The sequence below is a fragment of the Sapajus apella genome, unplaced genomic scaffold (assembly GCF_009761245.1).
Source record: "Sapajus apella isolate SASKATOON/1434 unplaced genomic scaffold, GSC_monkey_1.0 scaffold8, whole genome shotgun sequence".
In the NCBI taxonomy this organism is placed as follows: Eukaryota; Metazoa; Chordata; class Mammalia; order Primates; family Cebidae; genus Sapajus; species Sapajus apella.
This window is the reverse complement of record NW_022436948.1, coordinates 29,350,246-29,375,840: the sequence shown is the minus strand read 5'-3', so window position 1 is coordinate 29,375,840 and position 25,595 is coordinate 29,350,246. Positions and strand designations below refer to the sequence as shown.

The following is a 25,595-nucleotide window of genomic DNA, read 5'->3' as shown; positions in this document are numbered from 1 at the left end:
AAATAGTATATAATTTTGAAGTAAAGTTACTTAGCATGCTAGCGTTTAGAATAGCAGGTTTGTTTATAGTTATAATAAATACTTTTAACTAGTTTTAAAATATATATTCTGGATTTTTAAAACTGCTATCTAAAAGCATATTATTAGGAATGGAAATATATTTTTTGAACCTTAATCTAGATTCCTAGAACTTTCAAAGAGTTTCAATATTATGTCTAAATATGCTAAATAGAAAGTATGCCTTTAAGTCACACACATAATATTATTGTATTAAATCACACACAGAATATGATGGATATTAGCTTATAAATGGATTTTTTTATAAGATATACAAATACCTGTGCATATAACATAAAGTGACAATGGCAATGGAGAAAACACTTAAGAAGTGATACCCAAACAAGTGTAAAATATTATGACAATTGTTAAACATTTGGATAAAATACAATGGCATAACGTTGATAAAAAGAAAACGAAGAGTATTTGAAAATATAAATTTTAATTATTCTAATTCTTAAAGAACAAATAAAATTTATAGAGAGCCTTATTTTTATTCCTGTGACACTTCTGTTATAAGTATGTATATAAATAGTTAATGGAGTTTTAGAAATGTGTTCTAGTTTAGTAGGATGTGAGTGTTATTTTATTATTCAATTTTAAACAAATTATGTTTAAATCAATATTATATTTTCTACTATTCTATACTGGTTTTATTCTCCTGTTGGCTGTGTTTGTTACCTATTTATAACTATCTTCCTCCATTGTCAATAGAATAACGTATATATATTGTAAGATGCTTTTATCCACTCAATCTTAAATAACATAGAGAAAATAGACCACATTTTTAAAATAGCTATGGCCATATCGGTAAAAGTATTATCAACTTTGTCATATATTTTTAAATTTTCTTTCCCTCAAATAGAAAAGCCAAAGAAAGATCAAAGATAAACAGATAAAGCTGCTGAAGGAAATCCTACACGGAATTAAGGTAATCTAAAAGGGATATGCCTTTGACTTGACTATTTTGAGTATAGCAATACAAATGAAGTTTGTACTGTTCTCAGTATCTCAGAGTGATTATAGATATATAATTGTGGGCAGAAAATTTCAGATTTCAGATACGTAGGAATTCTTATCACTAAAATAACATTTAAATGCAAAGCCAAATAAAATGCAGCCATTTTCTTTTTGTTTCTCACAAAAGTGAACAGAAATATCCTAAAAGTCACAAAATATTACTTATTTTAAGGAATTATGTTGAAAAGATGGGATGAAGCAGGCAAGAATGGTAATTACACACCCATCAATGTAAAGGCAGATTTATATAGGAGAAGTGATGACACATCATTTAGATTATTTTATGTGGGATACAAATGATCATATAAGTGCTATTCTATAAAAAATATGTTCAAATTATTTTTCCTAGGAAAGCTAGAATAGTTTAAAAGTGAGAACAGTCAGTATCCTTGGGGTCTGACAATGGTGTCACACAGCTTCTCCCTGATAATCCTGATAATTGCTACAATTTATTAATTATTTTCCATCCATCAAATGCTGTGCTTATTATTCTATATGTGTTTTCTCATGGAATTCTTATAAACCCCAGAAAAAGATTTCCCCATTGCCATTTTATTAACTAGGAAACAAAGGCACTGAGCAGTTAAGGGGCAGGTCTAAATTTACAGAACCAGTGAGAGTGCATTAGAGTTCTCCACAGAAACAGAATCAATATGAGATTTAATATGTAGAGATATAGATATACAGGTATATGAATAGAGATTTAAGAAACCAGCTCATCCGATTGTGGGGGCAGGCAAGTGTAAAATCTGTAGAACAGGTGGGCAAACTGAAAATTCCAGCAAAAGTTGATGCTGCAATCTTGAACCTGAAGGCAATCTGGAAGCAGACTTCCTTCCCCCTGAGAAACCTCAGTCTTTTCTCTTAAGGCTTTCAACTGATTTGATAAGGACCACTCATAAAACAGAGGGTAATCGTCTAACTCAGAGTTTAACTAATTGAAATGCTAACAACATCTAAGAAATATCTTCACAGAAATATCTAGACTCGTGTTTGAACAAACAACTGGGCCCCATAGCCCAGTCAAGCAGTCACATAAAATTAAGCATCACATATAGACAGAGCTGCAAGTTGAATGTAAATTAATTCACTCTAAAGTATATTCAATAAGCCAGTGTAGGATCTTATTTCCCCACATTTTCTGCCTCAGAAAATAGTTTACAATCTCAAAATACTAGTCACCTTTCAGAGAACAGCTCGAAGTCCCAAAACATCTGTCTTGAAGAAACTGGAAAGCCAGGGAAAAGAGTTTAGCTATAAGAAACAGATAATAGACAGAAACGAGAGCTGGACCAGCAAGAAGAGTGACAGAACTGAGCTAGACCAAAACTGTCTATGGAGTTCTGTGGAGTTCATGCCTAGAGCTGGCATGCTGCCAGAGTCTGGCTCAGAAATAAGTTATTGGGAGTGGTGGGGACATAAGGCTGAAGGATGGTGATTCCCTCTTTCTGCTCTGCTCCCATCCCGAAAATACCACAATTTAAGAAAATACTCTGATTCAATCAAAGTGGGAGCAGTTTAGTTTTTTTTTTTTTTTTTTTTTTTATGATTGTACCATCATTTTTTACTTTCACAATTGTGTGTGTGTGTGTGTGTGTAAGGCATTTGTGTGTGTGTGTATGGCATGTGTGTGTGTGTGTGTATGGCATTTGTGTGTGTGCGTGTGTGTGTATAGCATTTGTTAATATGTGTGCAATTTTTTCTTCTATGATATAGATTGTCAGATAATTATTGTCTGAATCATTTACAGATCCTCAAACTGTATGCATGGGAACCCTTCTATAAAAATAAGGTTATCAAAATTCGAGATCAGGAATTGGAATTCCAAAAATCAGCTAGGTATCTTACTGTATTTTCCATGCTGACATTAACTTGCATTCCATTTTTGGTGAGTGTATGTCATATTTCCTGTTTTGATTTTCAAATCTGATTTAGAGATTTAACTCCAAATTACTTGGAATTAAGATGTGTAAAGTTAAATTGTATGTATCTGAATTAAAATTTAAAGAAATACATTCATTAACTTATGTGGATTAGAGAATGAAAGTTGTAAAAAAAAAGAGAAAATATTGTATGTGTTTTCATTGGTCTGTATTTTTAAAATATAATAAGATTTTATTTTTCTGTAATTTTTCTCAGAGATTTCATATATGCCTCTATCTCTTAAAAAGATAATCGACATTTCAAAGTTTCATTCCAGTTTTAAAGTGTGATATGCATGATTAATTCCTTTTAAGTAGACTCAAAGGGGACATTAAATGGAGCTGAGAAGTGAAGCAACATTTATTGAGTTGTTACTAAATGTCAGGAAAGTTACATACATTGCCTAATTTCAGTCTCATAATAATAAGACATTATTTTTATCATTTCACAAGAGGAAATGGAAGTCCAGTAGTTGGAAACATCCTCAAAGTTATAAAACTAGTATTTAGAGGCTAATTGACATCAAGTGACATTATTCTCTTTCTATTGTACCATGTAATACACATTGGGAATCCCATGCTATTTTAACTAGAGTATAAATTGCCTTGGGATATGAAGCCATGGACAAAAGCCAGAGGAAAAGCAAGCCACATGTAACCAGAGCATGCATCAATTTTAATCAAAGTTGTTACTCTTTGTGGATAATTTAAATTTTTTTAAACAAACATTTGAGCATTATGGAAGTGAAAGCAATATATGCATTTGGAACACATTGGTAAAACCATCCAAGGTGTATTTGCTTAAGCCCGGACTACATACATGACAGTAAATCCATTCTCATTTGTGAATGAATTTTTCCTGCCTTTTCTAAATGAAACTTATAAGAACAAATATAAATCTTAGCCATGGTCTATTCATATCTTCCTCAGTTAATCTTATGATGCAAAGAAAGCATAATTATTATATATAAGAATGTATGCACATGCAACTGGAAAATAAGTTTACATAAAACTTCTGAGTTTTAAAGAAAAGGTGAACTGGTATACAATGTAAATGGGAATAATAACTGTAGTAAGAATATAGCATGTCTTAAAAAAAAGCTCTGGCCTACATGTTCTCAAGGATGTCATTGTCCAAGACACATGATTTTATGACCTGTACTAAAATATGTGTTATGTTCTTCAGCAAGAGTAATAAATTTTAGGAAACAAACAAAATTATTTAGATTTTCTTTTTCTTATTTTTGGGACTGTAACTAATAATGTTGCTATCAGTAGAAATTTGAAGAAAATAACATGTCTCTATTTTTTAGGTGTCCCTGGCAACCTTTCGTGTTTATTTCTTACTGAATGAAGAAAACATTTTAACAGCCACTAAAGTGTTCACATCGATGTCTTTGTTTAATATTTTAAGGATTCCTCTGTTTGAGTTACCAACGGTGATCTCAGCTGTGGTCCAGGTACATGCAGAGTACCTAAAACTAAAAATCATTCCTCTACTGGAATCTATGCTTTGGGACATTTTGTTTCTTTGTATTTTTATTTATTTTATTTTATTTCACTTCATTTGGTTGTTTAACACTGCACTCAAAATTAGTCTTCCTGAATTAATAAGTAATACAGAACATTATAGAATAGAAAGAATCATGTCTTCCTTGCTTGTGTTTTTTTCCCATCAAAGTGACTTTTAAATATTTCAGTATATTATTTTGTTTTCTTGTTAAGTGTTAGGTCCTCTACTTAGCATTTTTAAAGCTGGTGTTGGCCACTATGCCATCACAGGATTCATTTTCTGTTTCCAATGGGAAATTTTTAATTAGATGCTTTATATGAAACTGGATGAAATGTTTTCCCAGAGTTCAGCAGCATTTAATCTATACTGAATGAATAAGCAGGGAGAAAACACATTGATAATATCAGTCAGCCAACAAGCCACATGTGAGATATCTGGGTCAGCCTGCTTTCAGTTGTAATCCCTAGTTCCTGGAGGCTAGATACAATGAGTAGATGTATGCTAAAGCCACAGGAAACCCAAAAAATTTCCTCGATCCTTTTGCCCTGAGATTTCTGGTCACATTTTTTGGATGTCAGGTTTGAGTCATCTGGCCATTCGCCATTAAATTCTTTTCCTCAAATCTGGATTCATAAACAAAGTGACTATTTGCTGATTGGAATCATCCCTTTAATCTAAGAGCTTTCCTCTTTAAAAAATATTACTTGAAAAAGGAGTAACATAATTGAATAGTAAAGACCAATGAAGCCATTTTTTGTTACAATTTTTAAATGTTATTTTTCTTAAAATAACCAACAGAGGGCGTAGAAGAACCACTGACGTGATGCATTTAGCTTTGATTTCATAACACACTTCTCTTAAAGAAAATGCCAGTTCTTAGAGTAACACTTTTGTTCTACATTTGTAATTAGAATCTAGCTAAAGGTCCGGTATCAAAGTCTTTTCCAATTCCTAGCAGTACACTGCTGCCTTCACTTAAGGCGAACAATTTTCCAAAATGGAAAGAAAGAAAAAGCTAGATGTATGTTCTGATTTGACACACGTGGTAAACAAAACCACAGCCTAATTACATCTTACGTGCTAACAATACAAGTCCCCTAGGACAAAGCAAATAAAAATGTACTAGAAATTTTATGTGAGTCAGTTTCCAGAAAACAATTTAATTTTATTTATCCTAATGTAGCTAAATATTTTATAGCTATTTTACTATATTATTATTTTACTATAATTGAATATTATTATTGTCAACATTACTGTTTTATTTGCCATCAGTAGTAGAATTCACTCACCAATCTTAAAGTTGTTTTTAAGACCTAATTTTTCTACAGCACAAGGAAATACCACCTCGCACCTGTTAGGATGGCTATTATCAAAAAGTCAAAGAATAATAAGTGTTGGCAAGGTTGTTGAGAGAAGGGAACCCTTGTGTACTATTGGTGGGAACACAAATGGGTATATTCGTTATGGAAAACAGTATGGAAGTCCCTCAAAAAATTAAATTACCGTATGAGACAGAAATCCCACTTATGGGTATATATCCAAGGGAAATAAAATCACTATCTTGAAAAGATATGATATGCACTCCCATGCTCATTACATTATTATTCAGGAGCCAAGATATAGACACAACCTAAGTGGCCATTGCAGATAAGTTGCTAAAAAATATATAGACACAGTTTAATAGTATTCAACATGGCAGAACATTATACTAAGTGAAATAAACTCGACACAGAGAGACAAATACTATATTATCTCACATATATGTGAAACCTAAAAAAGTCTAACTTGTGAAAGCGCAGTGAAGAAAAGTGCATATTAGAGCTCAAGGGTGAGATTGGGTGGGGTAGGTGAATGAGATGTTGATTAACGATTATAAACTTCCAATTACAAGATGAATATATTCTGCAGACCTAACGTATAGCATGGAGACTGTGGTTAATAATACTGTATTGTATAGTTGAAAATTGCTAAGAGAGTAGATGTTAGGTATTCATATACACAGGAGAAGTTGGGAAAAGACTATTCTTTCTATGATTATTAATTAGCAATTATTATGGTTATTCTGGAATAATGAATTGGATTTTTGTTTCTTTTTCTCATACCTTTCTGCATACATGACATTAGTTTTGATTTTTGGTTCTTGAAACAGCCCTTTCTCTTTAGGAATGAACATATTTATAACATTAACACAATTCAAACTATGTTTGCTATATTTATCTCAATATCTTCAATTTGCATAAAAAATTCTACTCAGGCTGTAAAATGTAATAAATAGCTTTTAGTTTAAGTTCTACTTGAACCCCAGATAAATTCTATCTGTGCTTATTTTGATAGACAAGGATATCCCTGGGCCGTTTGGAGGACTTTCTCAATGCCAAGGAGCTTCTTCCTCAAAGTATTGAAACAAAATATATAGGAGGTCAGCTCTTCCTCTTTGCATTCATTACTTATTTGACTTCTGAACTGAAGATAATTGGTTCTAAAATGCATCACTGCATTTTTTTTTTCTTCCTTAGATCATGCTATTGGGTTTACAGATGCTTCTTTCTCCTGGGATAAAAGAGGAATACCAGTTCTGAAAGAGTAAGTCATGGTTTGGATAATTTTTTTTAATGTTAATATTGGGCTCTAAAATACTCCGTATTTTTATTTTTTAGAGGTTTGCAATAAGATTAATATATTGAAATTAATAAGACTTTTAACCTCTCACTTTACTTTTCATTTTCAAGGTGATTTTGTTGTCCTTTTTTCTATTATTTCTTCTACCTGCAGCACTTTATCGATCATTTGTTTGCATTTTGGAAGGGTAGGTGTTTGTAGAAAAAGGTGAAAAGTAACAATTCCAGGGATGGTGCTAAGTGCTGCATACAGTGACTTATCTAGGAATATATATTAAAAACAACCATAACAAGAATTTCCTGTATCGCCTCTCTTCCTTTTTTCTCATGCAGCTTGAACTTAAAGATTCCAGAAGGAGCTTTAGTGGGTGTTGTAGGGCAAGTCGGATCTGGAAAATCATCCATGCTTTCTGCCATTCTTGGGGAAATGGAGAAACTTACCGGAGTAGTCCAAAGAAAGGTAAAATCAAAAATACATTATTTCAGCATCTCCTAGTGTAGCCAGCTTGTCATTAGTGTCAATAAGAATTTATCAAATTGAATTGAAGATGCAAGTATTTAATGGGTATTTCTAGTTTATAACAAACATTTCAATTCCATAGAAATTGATTAACTATGGGTGGATGAGCAACAGAATTCAGATCTCCAAATACACCAGCAAATCATTTATAAATGCTTATGGTAATTGTTTGATGATATTAACTGAATTGCAACCAATTATAGAGAAACGAATGTGATTTATATTGTAATTTGATTAGGTATCTAATTGTTATTCAGCAAGATTCCCTAAGTAATTACAGCCATTTCATTTCCAAGAATGAAATGGCTTATAGCCACTCACGGGTAGGATCTTTGGCCGAAAATAAACCTCAGAAAAATAAAGATATTAATAAGGTACATTTAAGATTCAGCCTCAGGACCATGGAGAGGTCTGCTCTTGACTAATTGATCTATTCTTAAAGGTTGATAATAATAAGAATTCAACAAGTTCTTTATCAGCTTTCTTTTTTGAAACAGTAGACTACCCAATGAATTTTTCCTTGGATGTAATCAACTTTTAGATAAAATACTAAGTAGCCCAATCTTTCCGTCTTACCTGTGACAAGACGAATAAGCTCTATGTATCTGAAATTAGTATATCTTCACTCTTAATTTTTTTCTTTCCTCTCTGGGAATAGTCAACTCTAAATTCTTTTATTTTTCCTCATGCATTTGTTTATGTCCTTACAGCTTTCCTGATTCCAGTCCTTGGGTGACTAATTTGTTGTTATTCTTTTTTTATCTCAACATTACTGTTAGCTAGTCTAGAAACAAATATGATTCCTACGACTTTTTCTGATGATTGCACATAATGAACACCACTATTTTTTAACCTTAGGTATACTATCTTTGTACTACCATGCTGTTCATAGCAATTGCAATTAGTCATTTCTCTACATTTAAAGATGGCTATACCTTTCCTTGGGTGTACATTACAAACATAATGTGTGTCATATTAATTTCATTTTTGTTTAGTATTTTTCAGCTATTTTCACTAAGCAATTACTGAGCCAATTCTATGTGCCTAGCACTTAGTGCCAGCGAAGTAAATGTGAATAAGATATGCCACTCTTCTTTCAAAGGTCATAGTCTAGTGAGGGAAATACCATGATCAATTATAACAAATGTCTAAATTAGACATAAAAAAATGAATTAAAGCATAAAAAACAACAAATTCTGTTTTGACGTGTTCAAAAAAGAATCCGAGAGGAGGTTGCCTTTTATTTTTGTTTGTTTTTTGTTTGTTTGTTTGTTTTTTGTTGTTGTTTGTTTGTTTGAGACTGAATCTCACTCTGTCACCCAGATGGGAGTGCAGAGGCGCGATCTTGACTCCCTGCAACCTCCGTCTCCTGGGTTCAAGCGATTCTCCTGCCTCAGCCTCCTGAGTAGCTGGGACTACAGGCGCATGCTACCACACCCAGCTAAATTTTTTTGTATTTTCAGTAGAGCTGGAGTTTCACCATGTTGGCCAGGATGGGATCTATCTCTTGATCTGGTGATCCACCTGCCTTGGCTTCCCAAAGTGCTGGGATTACAGGTGTGAGCCACTACGCTCGGCCGAGGTCTCCTTTTATTTGATCTTGAAAAATAATTAGAAATTGATAAAGATAAAAATATTTTTAATTCCAGATTTCACTTAATTCATTAACAATAGTAATAAGCTGAAAAGGCTGGGGTGAGAATTGAATAGGATAATGTGCAAAGACCTAGCCTAGTTCCTAGCAAAGTATTAGCTGGCTCTTTATGAATATGTATGATGATCATCATCTTTATTATGACTGTTGAGGCTCTCATAATAAGATTTAAGGATTATTTCTGATATCTTTGAATGTTTTTGATTAAGAGGGTGTTCATAGTGATGAAAGAAACTGTAACAATGCCATTATTAGTGGTAAAACAGAGAGGATGCTCTTTGTTTATATTAAATTACAGATGCCCAAGTCAAAAGATATTATCTGTTTTTATAACTGGTCACTGGCCTTCAGGAAGCTTTTGGCTTGGATCAATGTCAGGATTTGAAGTATCACACTCTAAATTATTTCCCCAAATATTTTTTATTCAGAATTTGTATCATCCTATTTGTAGTTAAGTAAAGTGAACATTATAATGGCATTTCAAAGTGCTTTTGTGTGCACTTTCTATTTTTCTGTGTTTTGGATATTATTTTGGGGGGCATATTTTAATCCACAGTATTCAAACTCTAAGACTGCCTATTGTCACTAAGTTTTCTCTATAGACTCGTTACTCTTCTCAGTATCAAAAGCTCTCACCAGGCACTGTTCGTGAAAGTATTCGGTATTCAGTATTCTGTGGTAGAAACATCAGAGATTTGGAGACCATTTTTGAATTCACGAAACTTCTACTATAGTTTCATTATTAAGAATGAAACAAAGTGTTTTCATTTGCATGTGAAAAGAAATAACAATAATAAAAGAGAACATTTACATCCCTGTGAAAATTGATCAACTCTTTTTCAGCTCTTGTAATACCAATAAAAGGCCATACCTTTTAACGTAGTAGTTTCTTTTTTTTTTTTTTTTCATGTTCTTTAGTTTTTTCTCCTGGTTTTTTATCCTTTGCACTGTTCACCTTGCTTAATATATAGCAAATATTCAAAATACTATCACTCACATGATGATTTAATATGCAGTTCTAAGCAAAGGTTAGATTATGCACTTCACAAGGCAATTTAAGAGCAATTCCTTTTGTGTTCAAGATCAGGTCAGATCAGAATGATATTGTTTCTGATCAAAAGACATTCTGTGTCTTACATACTCAACAAAGAAGATTTGAAAGTTATTCTTTGATCTTTAAAGTAGTTGGTAGAAATCAAAAGGCTAATAATGGTTGCATACATGTGTATGCCAGGAAACACTTCAAGTGTCTGGTATTGTTATAGACTGTGCAGTACTTAAAATACTAAATCAATGTTTGGATTGAGTCCATGGAGCAGATTGAAAGGTAGGCCACTAGTACGAATACTGTGGGTTCTTTTACTAGAAAAGAAGGGTTAGTTGAGAAGATATTTTAGGCAGCAGACTGTCATGTATTTAAAAATCATTTCAAGACATAAAATCATAAAAATAAATGAATTTAGGAGCAGTGGTTAATATAGAACACATGGAGATTTGCGACTCCGATCCTCCTGCTAGTAAGGACTTCTACACATTCCAGCTGTGGGAGTATGAACAGCAAGTCATCTCCTTCAAGCCTGGCGTGGCCTTCAGATAATAGCCTGGCCCAGGGTCCCACTTTTGCTCAGCCTGTATTGGGGCAGCTGTGATGACCAATTCTCTTCCATGGCTCTCTGGAGGATTAGCCAATGCTTTCTTGGTTCTGCATCGTGGTGTGGCTTCTCCCTCTGCCTAATCTCCTTTCCTTCTTTCCTTCCACAAGGGTTGATCCCACATAAACAACTTGCACATTAAAGTCTAATTCAGTGTTACAGACTGAATTGTGTTCCCCCAAGTTTCACATGTTGAAGTTCTAACTCCTAGGACCTCAGAGTGACTATATTTGGACACCGGGTGTTTAAGGAGCTGATTAAGTTAAAATAAGCTCATTAAGGTGGGACCTAATTCAATATCACTGGTGTCCTTATAAGAGGAATTAGGAGACACACACACACACACACACACACGCACACACACACATGGGGGGGGGGAAGAGAGAGAGAGACCATGAGAAGCACAAAAAATTACAATCATCGGCAATCTAAGGAGAGTGGCCTCAGTAGAAATCAACCTTGCTGACACCTGATTTCAGACTTCTAGCCTCCAGAATCGTCAGGATAAATTTCCACTGTTTAAGCCACCCAGTCTATGCTATGTTGTTATTGCAGCTCTAGCAAACTGACACACTCAGCATCTGATTACAGAGAATACTACCAGAGACAGATAGCTTGGATAGAAGCTACAGTGAAAGTAAATAAGAAGCACAAAGTAAATCATATGGAGGAAATTCCAATAAGGATATAAAAGATTTAAATATGCTGCCATGATCTATATAATTATGTTTATCTATATTAAATTTTTTATTTCTATTTTAAAGCTAAAGAAGATAAAACTATGGATTAAATATGTTGCTTTATTGTGGTGCATGCAACTTCTCCTTTTCTCTAGTTAAGAATGCTTTTTCTTTACCTTTTTCTTTTTTAGGGCTCCGTGGCTTATGTTTCTCAGCAGGCCTGGATTCAGAATTGCACTTTGCAAGAAAACATTCTCTTTGGCTCTGTCATGAATGAAGAGTTTTATGAGCAAGTATTGGAAGCCTGTGCTCTCCTTCCAGATTTGCAGCAGTTACCAAAGGGAGATCAAACTGAGATTGGAGAAAGAGTAAGGAAACCATAATTTATCATGTGAAGTGATACAACCCCATTCAGCTGTGCTAATAAAGTGTTGATGGCCTTTTTTCCTGAAGTCTCGAAGAGCTATACTATTATAATTTTTAGAAATTTTTATGTAATTTCTATATAAGAGATGGCAGTATTAAGGACAAGTAATTATTTATAACTGACTGGAAAACAGATTAAAAATCAGTCAGAAATTCTTTTGTTAGTATACACGTGGGGGAATAAAAGCCCATTAATTAGATCATCGAACTTTTGTTTTGGTGGCTGGTACAATGCAGTCCACTTTCTAAAGACAGACTAATAGTTTTATTTGTTTCTGTACCTCTTGTGTACAAAGTCAAGTCTAGAATAGGAGCAAAAGAGCACCAGTTTCCTGCAGTGGCACCCGAGTCCAGGTTCTAACGGAGCTCTGTTGCAACACTGTTATGAATGTAACTTCTCCAAGTTTGCTCATTCCTGCTCAAGTGGAACTTGTTTCCCAGTCGTCTTACTCTTTGTTCTATTTCATTTTCATTGTGTTAGTAAACAGTTATTACTCTGCTCAGTGTTTTGGATTTAAAAATATATATATCATGAGCGGAAGTATGAACCCCAAGAGATTATCTCCAACCCCTGACTAAAATCTCCATTAATTAAGCATTAATGCAAAAGCAGCTTCTGCCTTCAATTCATGTGTGCTGTAAAGATGAATAAATAATCCTTACTGAGCATTTTGAATCCCTGAAAAGAGAGTGAGCATAACATTGTTAGACATTTTTACCCCGCCCTCATGTTACCTAATAACCATATTATAGAAATTAATACATGAAATACATAAAAAATTATAGAATGTAGAAATATATAAAATACACCATGGAATATTATGCAGCCATCAAAAACGATGAGTTCGTGTCCTTTGCAGGGACGTGGATGAACCTGGAAACCATCATTCTCAGCAAACTGACACAAGAACAGAAAATCAAACACCACATGTTCTCATTCATAGGCGGGTGTTGAACAATGAGATCACATGGACACAGGGAGGGGAGCATCACACACTGGGGCCTGTTGGGGGAAAATAGGGGAGGGACAGTGGGGGGTGAGGAGTTGGGGAGAGATAGCATGGGGAGAAATGCCAGATACGGGTAAAGGGAAGGAAGGCAGCAAATCACACTGCCATGTGTGTACCTATGCAACAATCTTGCATTTTCTTCACATGTACCCCAAAACCTAAAATGCAATAATATATATATATATATATATATATATATATATATATATATATATAAAATCCAGGATGAGCCAGAATTTACCTTGCAACTAGACTTACTTCATTTATAATCTACAACTTTGCAGATATATTTTCTCAATAGTTTTAAATATATTTATTTTTTTCTAACCCCTGGATTTCTTTTTGCATCTTCACTGTCTCTAAGCAAAATAATTTCACGTATTCCCATCTCTATTTTAAGGCTAAAGAAGGCAAAACCATGGGCTAAATATGTTCCTTTACTGTGGCACATGCAAAATGATTCCCCCACGTGGATACTAACTAAAATGCAGAAATGTGACTTCTTCAAACTTGTTAATACGTGTTGAACAAGATGCTGATAAATCCAATCTCTAAAAATATGAAATATCTGATATTTTGTAACTGTAAAAACTTTAAAAGGGAAACAAATCCAAAGAAAGACGTATAGATTTAATGTAGGCATTGAATGGTATTGCTATTTTTAATGACTTGTTTTTACAATTAAATTCATCCCAATTTGCATTTGAACTTTAAACATGTAGTTGAATATTTCAAAAGGAAATCTGTTTACAAGTGCTTATGAGACAACAAAGGCAGTAACTGTAGACTTTTCCCTTACTTGGATTCATCTTTTCTGTTGACATTCTTCCTGTGATCACATTTATTTATTTCTTACATGCCTTTATTTGCAATGGTGAGTGAGAGATCTACCACTCTGCCTTCCAGGGATTTGCAGTCTGGTGGACCTCTGCCAATAATATTGGCATCAGTTGTCTTTACCAATATTTATTAATCACCTAGCCTTAGACTCTAGGTGTTGGGAATGCAAGAATTAACCAGGTAGGGTCTCATTGGCTAGTGAGAAAGACTGAGATAAATATTGCCAATTCTAGCAATGGGATGGATACACGAAGCACAGCAAGACAGGAAGTGGGGAACGAATCACTTCACTTGGGACACCAGATGAAAAGTTGCCTTTGAAGAACATTTCAGTGTGAGTAGCCTGTAAGTTAAAAAGAGAGACTCTGTCTCCCAAGCAAAGTGAACAGCCTCTGCCCAGTGTGAAAGACCAGGTTAGTCTGCTTGACAAACCACAGTCACTTGAAGACAACTTTGGGAGAGTGGGTGAAGAGATAAGTTAATGCCAGGATATAAGCATCTTAGATTTATACTAAATAATTTGCTGTTTTTGCTGCTGCTCATGAGTGATGGAAAGAGGGAGACGTGGATATCCAAGGTTTTTAAGCAAGATGACACATTACAGAAAACGTGACAAGGTAGAGGATGAATTGGAAAGAAGAGTGACTGAATGATAATAGCTAATGTTGATGGTATCCATACTCAGTGTTGGATTTTTCCTAAATTGTTTAGTCTTATTGAATGCTACCAACAAACACACGACTTGTGTGCTATTATAAGCCTATGCACACACATGTGTATTACATTGCTTTATGTATATGTATATGAGTGTGTGGGGGGAGAGTGTATAATCCCCGTAGCTAAAATGTGACCTCCTCATGACAGACTCTGTTTTACTTATCTTTGAATCCCAAGCACTTGCATAGTATTCCAAATATAGCCATACTCAGAAGATGCTTGCTGAGCAGGATAAGGTTGAAAAATGCAAAGAAGCAATGGCATTTTATAATTATAGGTCATTAGCTAAGTTCTGTGCTGCACTGAGAGCTTTTAAACCAGATCTGTAAACACTAAATATAAAATAAATCAAGTAAATTGGGCCTGGCCCCATAATTCTTCATACATGGTTGTACATGTCAACTTTAATTCTCACATGGAGTGATGAATATTCCCTATTCTTGCTTCTTAGAGTTGTACTTTTGCCAACAAGACTTGTACTAATCTTTCTATGGGAGAAAATCGGACATGTTGATTACTTCTTTGGTAATTTAGCTAGTATTTTCAATTTTCTATGTGTCAATTTAAAAATAATCACTAGTATCAGTATGTGGTTGACAGCCAAAAGTCTTATTTAATATTCTAGAGGTACAATTTTTTAGAATTAGAGATTCAGAAATTATTTTCTCCTTAATTGTTAGCATCCTCTTTTGAGAGTAAGCAGTTAAGAGGAAGTAGATATATCTGCTAATTTGTAAAAGTTAGTAATGCTAGGAAATGAGATAGGGCTAGGCCTAGAAAGTCCTGGATAAAGAAAGATTGGAGCAGCATTCATCTTGGATTGCTATCTATCCAAGCTATAAAAGAGCATTTAGATGTAACTGCACATGCTTTGAGATGTATACACATTTCCTCTAGTCTTGTTTTTCTCCTGCTCTGTTTTCAGGGTGTGACTATAAGTGGGGGCCAGCAACATCGAGTAAGCCTGGCCAGAGCTGTCTACAGCGGGGCCGACATCTACCTCCTGGATGATCCCTTGTCTGCTGTTGATGTTCATGTTGGAAAGCAGCTTTTTGAAAAAGTGATAGGGTCCTTGGGCCTTTTGAAAAACAAGGTATCCATAGTTTCATTTATGCTTTCTTGTGGGTCAGGGGATCTGCCTAGCATTGTGCCTAGAATTCCATTTATTTTGTTTGTTTGTTTAAGCAAAGTAGTCACATTTCACATGAAAATATGGGATGCTTAGATTGTGATTTCACAGGCAAATTTCAATGGGTAATTTTTAAAACTTTACTTATAAGTTTACTCTGGTGACAATTTATGTGATTGTTATCTCTTCATCTAATACCATATCCTAAGGGGATTTATGTGCCATAATGATTGAGTCAATGTTGTTGACTCAAGTGATTTTTAAAATGGTATTTTGGGGCACACTACTGTTATTAAACATCAAATCATTTTATTGATGATTTAAAGCATAAAATTGGATATTATTAACATAGCAATAGTAGTGATTCAGCTGCATTGTGAAGGGGCCAAGAGGATGAAAATCAATATGTACCAGCACCTGCCATATTTTGCAGAGTAAATTAGTTCATTTATCCCTATTTCACATATAAAGGACCCCACGGCTCACAATGACTTGATATAGGTTGCTCAACTCAAGAACAGTAGGTATGTTTAAAATTATGTCTGACTCCAAAACCACATCTATTTCTCCATAATATGTGTTTATGGAATTATTCGTATAGAGAACTCTGAAAAATATATGTATAAAATTATAAAATATATGTCTCAGTAAAAATAAACATCTTTATATAATGACATAAACCCAAGATTAAAAATGTCACATTTCATTGTATGTGTATGTAGAAAATAATATGAATGACTTAAAAATAAATACTATAAATTATGACTCGGATTAAACACTTTTTTGTAATGGTACTGTGTATTTACAGTTAAGCAAGAATGACATATATGAAATTGTTTTGAATTTGCAGTTAAATTGATTCATTTCTAATGAGTGAAAAAAATACCTGAACGAAAGTGTTAAAAATCAACTTTACAAACTATTTTCTCATCTAGCAGCATGTCATTATTCCTGGTAAAATATATAGATGCTGCCTTAAACTGGCACCCACGAAAAATCATACTTGAGATAGTAAAGGAGAAAAAGTCACTATAGCTTTTTTAAAAAAGCCATTTTTTGTAACCTATGGAATAAAACACTTTGTTTTTCAGACTCGTATTTTAGTGACACACAATCTCACACTTCTGCCACAAATGGATCTTATTGTTGTAATGGAAAGTGGCAGAGTAGCTCAAATGGGACCATACCAGGAGCTGCTGTCTGAAACCAAAAATCTCACGAATCTGCATCAAGTCATCAGTGAAGAAGAAAAAGGTAAGGGTACAATGGAAAATAAACTTAAGATACAATACACCTATTCATTTTGAAAGTTCATTAATTGCATAATTTTATGCTATAAATTTCATTCATCCTGCTTAAGTCAGGGGCGGGGCACCTTCCTTTCCATAGAAAAGAAGCAAATACGATGAGACAAACAGTTAAAAATCAAACTCATTTATGATTTTTAAGAAGAGTTTAAAAAAAAAAAGAAAGAAAAGTTTTAAATTCCCTGGGATCTATTTATTCATTTATGAAATAAGAAATTAGATTACTTATAAACACTAGTCCAAGTCTAGAATATCATGACTCTAAACATTATATCTTCTTTCAGCTAAGAACCGGGAACATACATGTGAAATAAATAATACATATTTTAAACATCCAGATATAAAATAACACATTGAGGAAGAGAAACAAAATAAAGAAATTGGGAAAGGCAAAGGGAATGATATTTGTCCAACCTTTACAAATTAACTATTGGTTTTGTTGATTAATTTTTGCTACTCTAGCCCTAAAATATTAAATTAAGATGTATGGACATTTTAAAATAAAAGAAGTAGTTTGATCCTTAGCCAATGTGTAAGATGGAGAAATGTTTGAAATCCAGCATTATCTTAAAGTTGGGGAATGTACCATCATCTCTTTTTAAAGCTATAGATGGTTTGTCATGTAGAGACCATAATATTTTTTTTCTATACTTCCCTAGATCCTTCATTTATACCTTTCCAGAACATCGCAGTAAACTAACTGTAAAACCAGTTAACTCTTTCATAATTTCAAGATAAAAGAAGAAATATAGAGCCATGTCTCACTATTTTCTACATGAGCTAGTATCCATTAGCTCATCTGACACTTTTCCTGGATATAAAGTCCTAAAAATATGAAATTGGTTTATAACAAGTCAGTACAATTTATCATTTTAATGCCATGCAATTCAAAAACAAAGTCATTTTGCTGATGTTTCTCTTTGGGATCTAGGGTAAAACACATTCGTTTTGTAGTACTATTTTTTTTAATTCCTTGTTTGTCCACCTTTCTCAAATGACAAATATTCTATTCGCGAAATTATTTGGAGCATTGTCAGATGACTGCTGCCATCCTTAACAAAAGAAGCACTTCCTTCTCTCTTAATGGCTAGCAACTTTGGAAATGATTCCTTGCCTTCTTAGGCAGGTTAAGTAATAATTTATGCTTCTTGTGTAGAAAACAGATGTCTAGGAGTGCCTCCTAGACGAGAAGAATTCATTTCCTCTATCCCATCACTTAGGTAGCCTAGTGCTAAGCAAATTACAGGTGCTCAGTAGTTGTTTGTTAAACAGGTGAATCTGAAAGTGTATCCCCTCAGTAGTTAACTCAGTTAAGGTACTATGGAATGCTATAAGCCAGTGTCTTTCTTGTGTTGTGTGGACATTTACTTTAAAGGTCACATGAAATACAGATTGCACAACTTTAGAAAATGTAGTTCCAAAAGTAGGCAGTGTGTAAGCTTTAAATTAAATATTTAATTTGCCATAAAATATGAACAGTGTATCTTTTGAAACCTGTGGAATTTGCTATTGTTTAAATATCCAGTTTGGGAAACAAAATCCCACCTTTTCTGCATTTGTATACCTTCTTATGTACAAGTGCCCTCTACTGTAACAAAATAAAAGAAGTAATATTCTTAAACCTTGGCTGCTGGATGTTAATAGATCTATTAATAGATGTTACCAACTCACAATCAGAAATTTGCCAGAGTTAGAAAAATGTAACTTGAACTTTTTTCTAATTACCTCAGTATTTCTGTCTTTTCCATGACAATCAGGAAGGTGGAAAGTAGAGAAAATCTTTTTAAGCCAGAAATAGGATGTGTTATTGAAAATGAATATTCTGGAATTTTGATTTTTTTGAATGCTGGATAAAAAAATATATATAAAGACTTATACTCACAATAAAAACTAGATAGCCAGATCAAGAGATAATCTGTAAAAGGTTAGCCCTATAGAGTATGATTTCCTTGGCCACCATAGGGAGCAAGGCAAAAATCGATTTTAATATCAAACCCTCCATTAAATAATAGATTACATTCAGCGTGATGTCCCCGCAATGCTGCCCCCCAAACCTAGGCCAACTGAACCTGTCCCTGTACTTCATGCTTTAGTAACTTCCCACTCTAGCGTTCCTTGCATGGCTCTGTGGCCAGCAGTGTCCTCCCCATTTCCCACTTCCTGACCATTCTCAGTACTCAGGTCCCAGATTTTCTGCTCAAACGATGGAAGTTTGCTCCTGGGACCTGGGCTATCCTTCCCAAATTTGTTCTCTCAAGAGCAGACTGCTCTGCTGGCATGCATCATTCTTTGGCCTAAGGATGTTTACTCTTGCAGGTGGGAGAATGAGTAGAGTCTGGACATGTGAGCTGAAGTATCCACAGATATGCAGGGCCTTCGGAGTGAAGAGTGGAGCTTGGGAGGGAGAGAAGAGCAGCAAAGGCCTTGGCTGGGGCTGACTCATCAAGGACTGTCATGTCCCCCAGAGGAAGTCTCAGGAATCTAGACATTATCATCTGACCCTTGCCTTCCAGCTTGGAAAGTATATTTGTCAGAGAAAGCAATAGAACTTGAGTCTTTTAGTCTTTAGTCATCTATGACTATTAAATAATTGGAAATGCAGCATGTGAGCCTTTATTTGCACTCTTGCTGTGGTTCCAGAGATTTTAGGTGCAGGTCTCTCCCCATGGGAAATTTCTTTTTGTTATTTGCATAAATAGCAAGGAGAATTGGATTCTGTTTGAGCATTTTTTTTTTTTTGCTGAGATTTAGAAAAATTACCTGGCAGAGAGTAGGCTGTGAGAGGCATGATCACTCTGTGATTATTATAATTCACTCTTTTTGGTCTTGAGTCTGTTCAAAAATTTCTTTAAAAGGTACACAGTTCTTCCATTTCAAAATTCTTGTTGTGTGTCACTACAAAGGGAGTGCAGTAGGCATGCCTCATCCACAGGGGATACATTCCAAGACCCCCAGTGGATGACTGAAACTTTGGATAGTATTTAAGTGTGTATATACCACGCTTTTTAAAATTCCAAATATGCCTATGATAAAGTTTAATTTATAAACTAGGCACGGTAGGAGATTAGCAATAACTAATAATAAAGTAGACCAAGATACCAGCATCACTACTCATGTGTTTTGGGGCCATTATGAAGAAAAATAAGAGTTCCTTGAATACAAGCGCTTTAATACTATGACAGTTAATCTAATAACCCAGAAGTCTCTTAAGTGAACAATGTGTGGGGAGTATCCCCACGGCATGGATGTGCTAGACAAAGAGATTGTTCACTAGCCAGACAGAACAGATGAGGACAGTGCAATATTGCATCAGGCCACTCAGGACAGCAAGCAATTTAAAACTTATGAATTATTTATTTCTGGAGTTTTTCATTTAATATTTTGGAGCATGGTTGACACTGGGTAACTGAAACAGTAGGAAGCAAACTATAGGTAAGGGGGAACTACTGTATAGGTCAGCACAACGTTGTGGAATAAACAGTGCACCAACTGTCAGGAATCCTGGGATCTAGTTCTCTCACTGAATAACCATGTCGGTCTTCAGCAAATGACTTAATTCTTGTGGTTCTTCCTGTTTGTGAAATGCAGTGCTTCAGCTTGCTCTGTTTTCCCTAGTGGCAGACGTAGAACTGAACAATTCCATTATTATCTCTCTCCTGCCCCCCAAACTGCTTATTACTCAGCCAATTCTTTTTCTTTCCCAATCATTCTTATTCTCATTGCTGAAGTCAATAACAGGTAACTTAGAAAGTAAATGGTAGAAAGTACTGTTTGCAGTGTGATTTGGGTTTGGATATATCAAATCTCTAAGATTCCATCTAGCTCTAAAAAAATCTAAGAGTCTGGCCTTATGGAAATATCATATAGGATAATCAAATCAGAGGTCAGAAATGGGTTATAAAGAAAAATATAAGAAAACTAAAGATAAATTTTACATATTTAAGGTAGGCTAATTCTTATACTAATTATACTGATGTTAGCTTGTATGTTGTGGATATTAACAATGTCAGTATATTCATCAGTTTTGCATTTACTTAATCCTCCCCCAAACCTCCAGAGACTGCCATGGTCCTCATTTTACAGAGATTAGGTGCCTTTCTCAAATTAAGACAGAAGGTAAGTGACAGCATTTGAATCCCATGCTACCTCTGTTTCATGCCAGAGAACAACCAAGCTCTTAAACATTGTATCAAGTGGGTAGGAATAAGTACATTGACTTGGTACTGACTTCCAGTGACGAAAGAGTGGCCCACTCTCATTTACTGGTGCTTGCTGTTTCCCCAATACTTGCTTTCCTCCCATGCCCTGTCTTAAGCAATGCTGGGTTTCAGGCAAGCCACTTCTCCTCTCTGATTTTTATTTTTTCTCATGCAAAATATAGGTTAATTTACTTATTCTCTTATCAGGCCCTTTGTGAGCTCAATTTATATAATGCATGTGAAAGCATTTTATAAATTGAAAATTAAGAAATTTAAATATTATTATTAAAGGGTATAAGAATGAGAATATTCCTTAGAGGGAGAGGCTGAAGCACCTTCACACTGAATTTGCATTCTTTGAGATGTGGAATCCCCATGTTTCATAGAGATAGTTGAGATCAATCAGATTCTTCCATTAGGAGCTAGATGTTTCCTTCTAGAAAAAAGAAAGCAAATAATTCGTACAAGAGACCATAGAAATCTCCGAATCCAATTCCTTCTTTTTACAGATGAGAAACTTAAAATTGAAAGAGTTCAACTATTGTACAATAAACAAAGACAAAAATCTGTCTAGCGCTGAGGTATTTACCATCAAATTCTCTAGCCCATTTACCATCAAATTCACTAAGGTTACTTCAACCTCAGTAGCTGATAGGTCTAGGTGTATGACCTTAGTTTGCGTTTCCTGCTTAAGATTTCAGTGCCTCAGTCTTTTTAATCCCTAAAATAAGGATAATAACTATAGTACTTTTCTCGCAGGGCTGGTTTTGAAAATTAAAAGAGATACAAAGCCCTTAGGGCAATACCTGTCACATAGGATGCAATTATCACTGTTGGTGACATTTGTAAAACAACATCAGCTTTGGGGAATTTACCATTGTTTTCTTACTAATCTTCACAAGAATCACATTTGTATAAAGGCCTCATGAAATTACACGTTTCTTTTAATGGCTGGAGTGGTGTTCCTCTGGGGAAATACTTAGCTCTTCTCTGGAAGGCCTGAAATATGTTAGCATCCCTCTCAGAGGGACACTGAGAGAGTTAGCATCCCTTTCTCAGAGAAAAAAACAGAATTTATCTTTAGGTTTTTTTCATTATGAAATCTCAGTTTTACTATGAGATTACAGTACATTTTAGGACAAGCCAAAATAATGGAGAAAATAAAAAGACTCCCAGTAAACCTGCAATCTAGAACCTAAAAATCCCTCCAATTTGTGTAATTCTCCATTATACTTTCCTCTATTTTGCTTATTGTTTGCTTATAATTTTGGATGTAAAAGTACATACTGTCTTTCTCTCCAGCTCCTGCTCTAAAGCAAGTTAGTGCAGTCAGCTCCAGAACTAGACGAAAAGACCAAATCCTGGAGCAAAAAGTTAGGTGAGTATCAGGAAATGCCAGACTCACTGGGATTATGGACTGATTAATTACCTTCTTTTAGCATTTGAACGCATTCTATAGAAAAGATCTATACATTATAACAGATATAAAATGTACTTAGTGGTTTCCAATTCTAAACTACAAGTTAGATGAACATGTCTAAATTTTTAAGTGAGATGGATGAGACTTAGTTTGGAAAACATATGCTCATTAGATTCCTAGCTATTTCTAGCCAAATTCTAGTAGTAGAAATTTAATCTGATTGCCAAAAACATCCCCATCTCATAGCATTCATACACTCTACAGATGAGAATGTGAAAACAGGCTTTGAGCATGAACATTTCACAATGGATATGGATGATTATCAAGACAGGATATGTGAGCTAGACATATTGACTCGATGTAGGACCTGAAGAACCTGCCTAGAAAAATGGGAGGAAAAAAGAGAGAGAAAGAGAGAGAGAGAAAAAGGAAGGAAGGAAGGAAGGAAGGAAGGAAGGAAGGAAGGAAGGAAGGAAGGAAGGAAGGAAGGGAAGGAAGGAAGGAAAAGAGAGTAGAAACGAAGACAGGAAGGAAGAGAGGAGGGAGACAGGAAGAAAGGGGTAAACTTTGGTCTTAGGTTTTGGTACATTATGCTTTTTTTTTTGCAAGTGATGAAAATGAACAGTGACTGAGGCAAATTCACCTAATCGGTTCTTTCCCAATATTTCTTCCCATCAGTTGCCTAAACAGAAAGCCGAAAGATAATAGGAAGTAATATGAATAAAAATATTATAGGCTGAGTACAGTGGCTCACATCTGTAATCCCAGCACTTTGGGAGGCCAAAGTGGGTGGATCACCTGAGGTCAGGAATTTGAGACCAGACTGACCAACATGGTGAAACCCTGTCTCTACTAAAATACAAAAATTATCCAGGCAGGGTAGTGCACACCTATAATCCCAGCTATTCGGGAGGCTGAGGCAGGAGAATCGCTTGTACCTGGGAGACAGAGGTGCAATGAGCTGAGATCGTGGCACTGCACTCCAGCCTGGGTGACAGAGCAAGATTTCATCTAAAAAAGAGAGAGAGAGAGATTATAAAATAAGTGCCTAGAGTTATAGGGAGCAGCTTATGATTGCTAAAATGGAGAATTGGGACAGATTACAGGGAATCAAGGACTTTAGGATCCAAGAACTCAGAATGTGGCAGTTTTGACCTTGAATGGAAGAATGAGTCTTGAATCTATCATTTTTTAAAGAATTGGATATGCCTAAGGATGTGTGGATGATGTGGATGTTGCAGGTTGGAGATTTGTGTGCATACCAGATTTAGCTGACTCACTAGGTAAACTACTAATAAATCATTCCTCCTTGATCTTAAGTAAAGGCCTTGGACCACTTCTCTTTGTCTATTATCTTAGTGTTGTTATACCGTCTCTGGCTTTAAATACTTTTTATACACTAATATCTCCAAATAAATCTCTCTAGTCTGGATCTCTCTTCTGAACTCCAGGGATGGACAGGCAACTGACCCTCTCAGCATCTCCTCTCTAATGTCTAAATGACATCTCCAATTTACATGTCCCACACAGGTTTCTTGATTTTCCTTCACCACACACAAACCTGCTCCACATGTGATTTTTTCCATCTTAGCTAATGGTGATGCCATTAGCTTCCAGTTGCTCAGGTAAAAAATATCTTGCAGTCATCTTGACCCTTCTTACTCATGTCCAATCTATTATTGAATCCCATTGGCTCTATCTTGAAAATATATCCAAGAGTCCAGAATTCACTCACTGCTCACCACCTTCACAGCTGCCCCCTCTATCCAATCACCATCATTTCTCACTTGTCTTTACTGTAACTGCCTGTGTACAGGTCTTCCTGCAGCCATCTTACCCCATGCAGGCTATTTGCAGCATAGTAAGAGAGTTTCTTTTATAAATGTAAGTCAGATCATATCGCTCTTCTGCCCAAAACTTCCAAAAGACTCACATCTCAGAGAAAAATCTGAGGTCCTCACACTGACTTGTAAAGTCCTATAAGACCTGGACCTGTTTACCATTCTGATCTCAGAATCGTAGGAAGTTCTCCCCTCTACTCTGCTCCTGCAACACTGACCGTTTTCTGTTCCTGGAATAGCCAGGCATGCCCTACTTCAAGCCCATAGCATTTCTGATTCACTACATAAAGTATATGTTGTTCAGATAACCATATGGCTTGCACATCCACCTTCTGCTGGTGTTTGCTTAAATGCTGTGTCATCAGTGAAGACTTGCTTATCCACCCAATTTCATATTCAACACTTCATACTCCTTTCCCAGTTTTACTTTTTCGTAAGTCTTATTAATTTCCATAAGATTGGGAAATTTACTTATTTTTGTTTTGTCTTTCTCCTAACTCTATATTATAAGGTTTATAGGGCAGGACTTTTTATTTGTTCCATTGCCATTAGCTAGAACACCAAATAGCATGCACATAAGTATTTATTGAGTGGGTAAATAAATAACTAGAGACTGAAAGAACACTGAAAAGTATTCTGATTCACCATTAAAAAACTTTTTTTTGGCCATTGTGACACAATATATTTCATTTAAATGAGTATAATTGTTTAAGAATCTCCAAGAAAAGTTAATCCAGAAGCACTGAAACATATTTTGAAATCCATTTGCTATGGGCTATACATATCTCTGAATCCTGAATAGCATATTTGCCTAAGTGTAGTATCACTATGCACTCAGTAAATAGCTTAATAAAAGCTTAAAATGTACAAATTAATAAACATTGTTGTAAACTTAATCATTATCTTTCCCTTACAGTAAATCAATTTTCCTAATTTATAAAATCTATGTTAATACAATATCTAAGTTGAACCTCTTGAAGTTCTGTAAAGCAATTTCTGGAAACTGTTTGTTCTTTTTCTTCCTAAAATAAGAATTCCAGTTCTATCAATTTGTTTTAAAAAATGTTTTT

The 25,595-nt window shown here is 34.9% G+C and overlaps 1 protein-coding gene across 2 annotated transcripts in view; it reads left to right on the top strand.

The window, feature by feature from the left end:
• The window catches only part of LOC116550966 (canalicular multispecific organic anion transporter 1-like), an 85,866-nt gene that overhangs the window by 29,077 nt on the left and 31,194 nt on the right, over positions 1–25,595 (top strand). For both annotated transcript variants that reach the window (XM_032277175.1, XM_032277176.1), the window contains 10 exons: positions 923–988; positions 2,828–2,965; positions 4,313–4,459; positions 6,847–6,931; positions 7,029–7,095; positions 7,464–7,590; positions 11,828–12,004; positions 15,555–15,722; positions 16,850–17,012; positions 22,567–22,642. In XM_032277175.1, the coding sequence (XP_032133066.1) occupies positions 923–988; positions 2,828–2,965; positions 4,313–4,459; positions 6,847–6,931; positions 7,029–7,095; positions 7,464–7,590; positions 11,828–12,004; positions 15,555–15,722; positions 16,850–17,012; positions 22,567–22,642 (1,214 nt within the window). The remainder of the gene's footprint in view (positions 1–922; positions 989–2,827; positions 2,966–4,312; positions 4,460–6,846; positions 6,932–7,028; positions 7,096–7,463; positions 7,591–11,827; positions 12,005–15,554; positions 15,723–16,849; positions 17,013–22,566; positions 22,643–25,595) is intronic.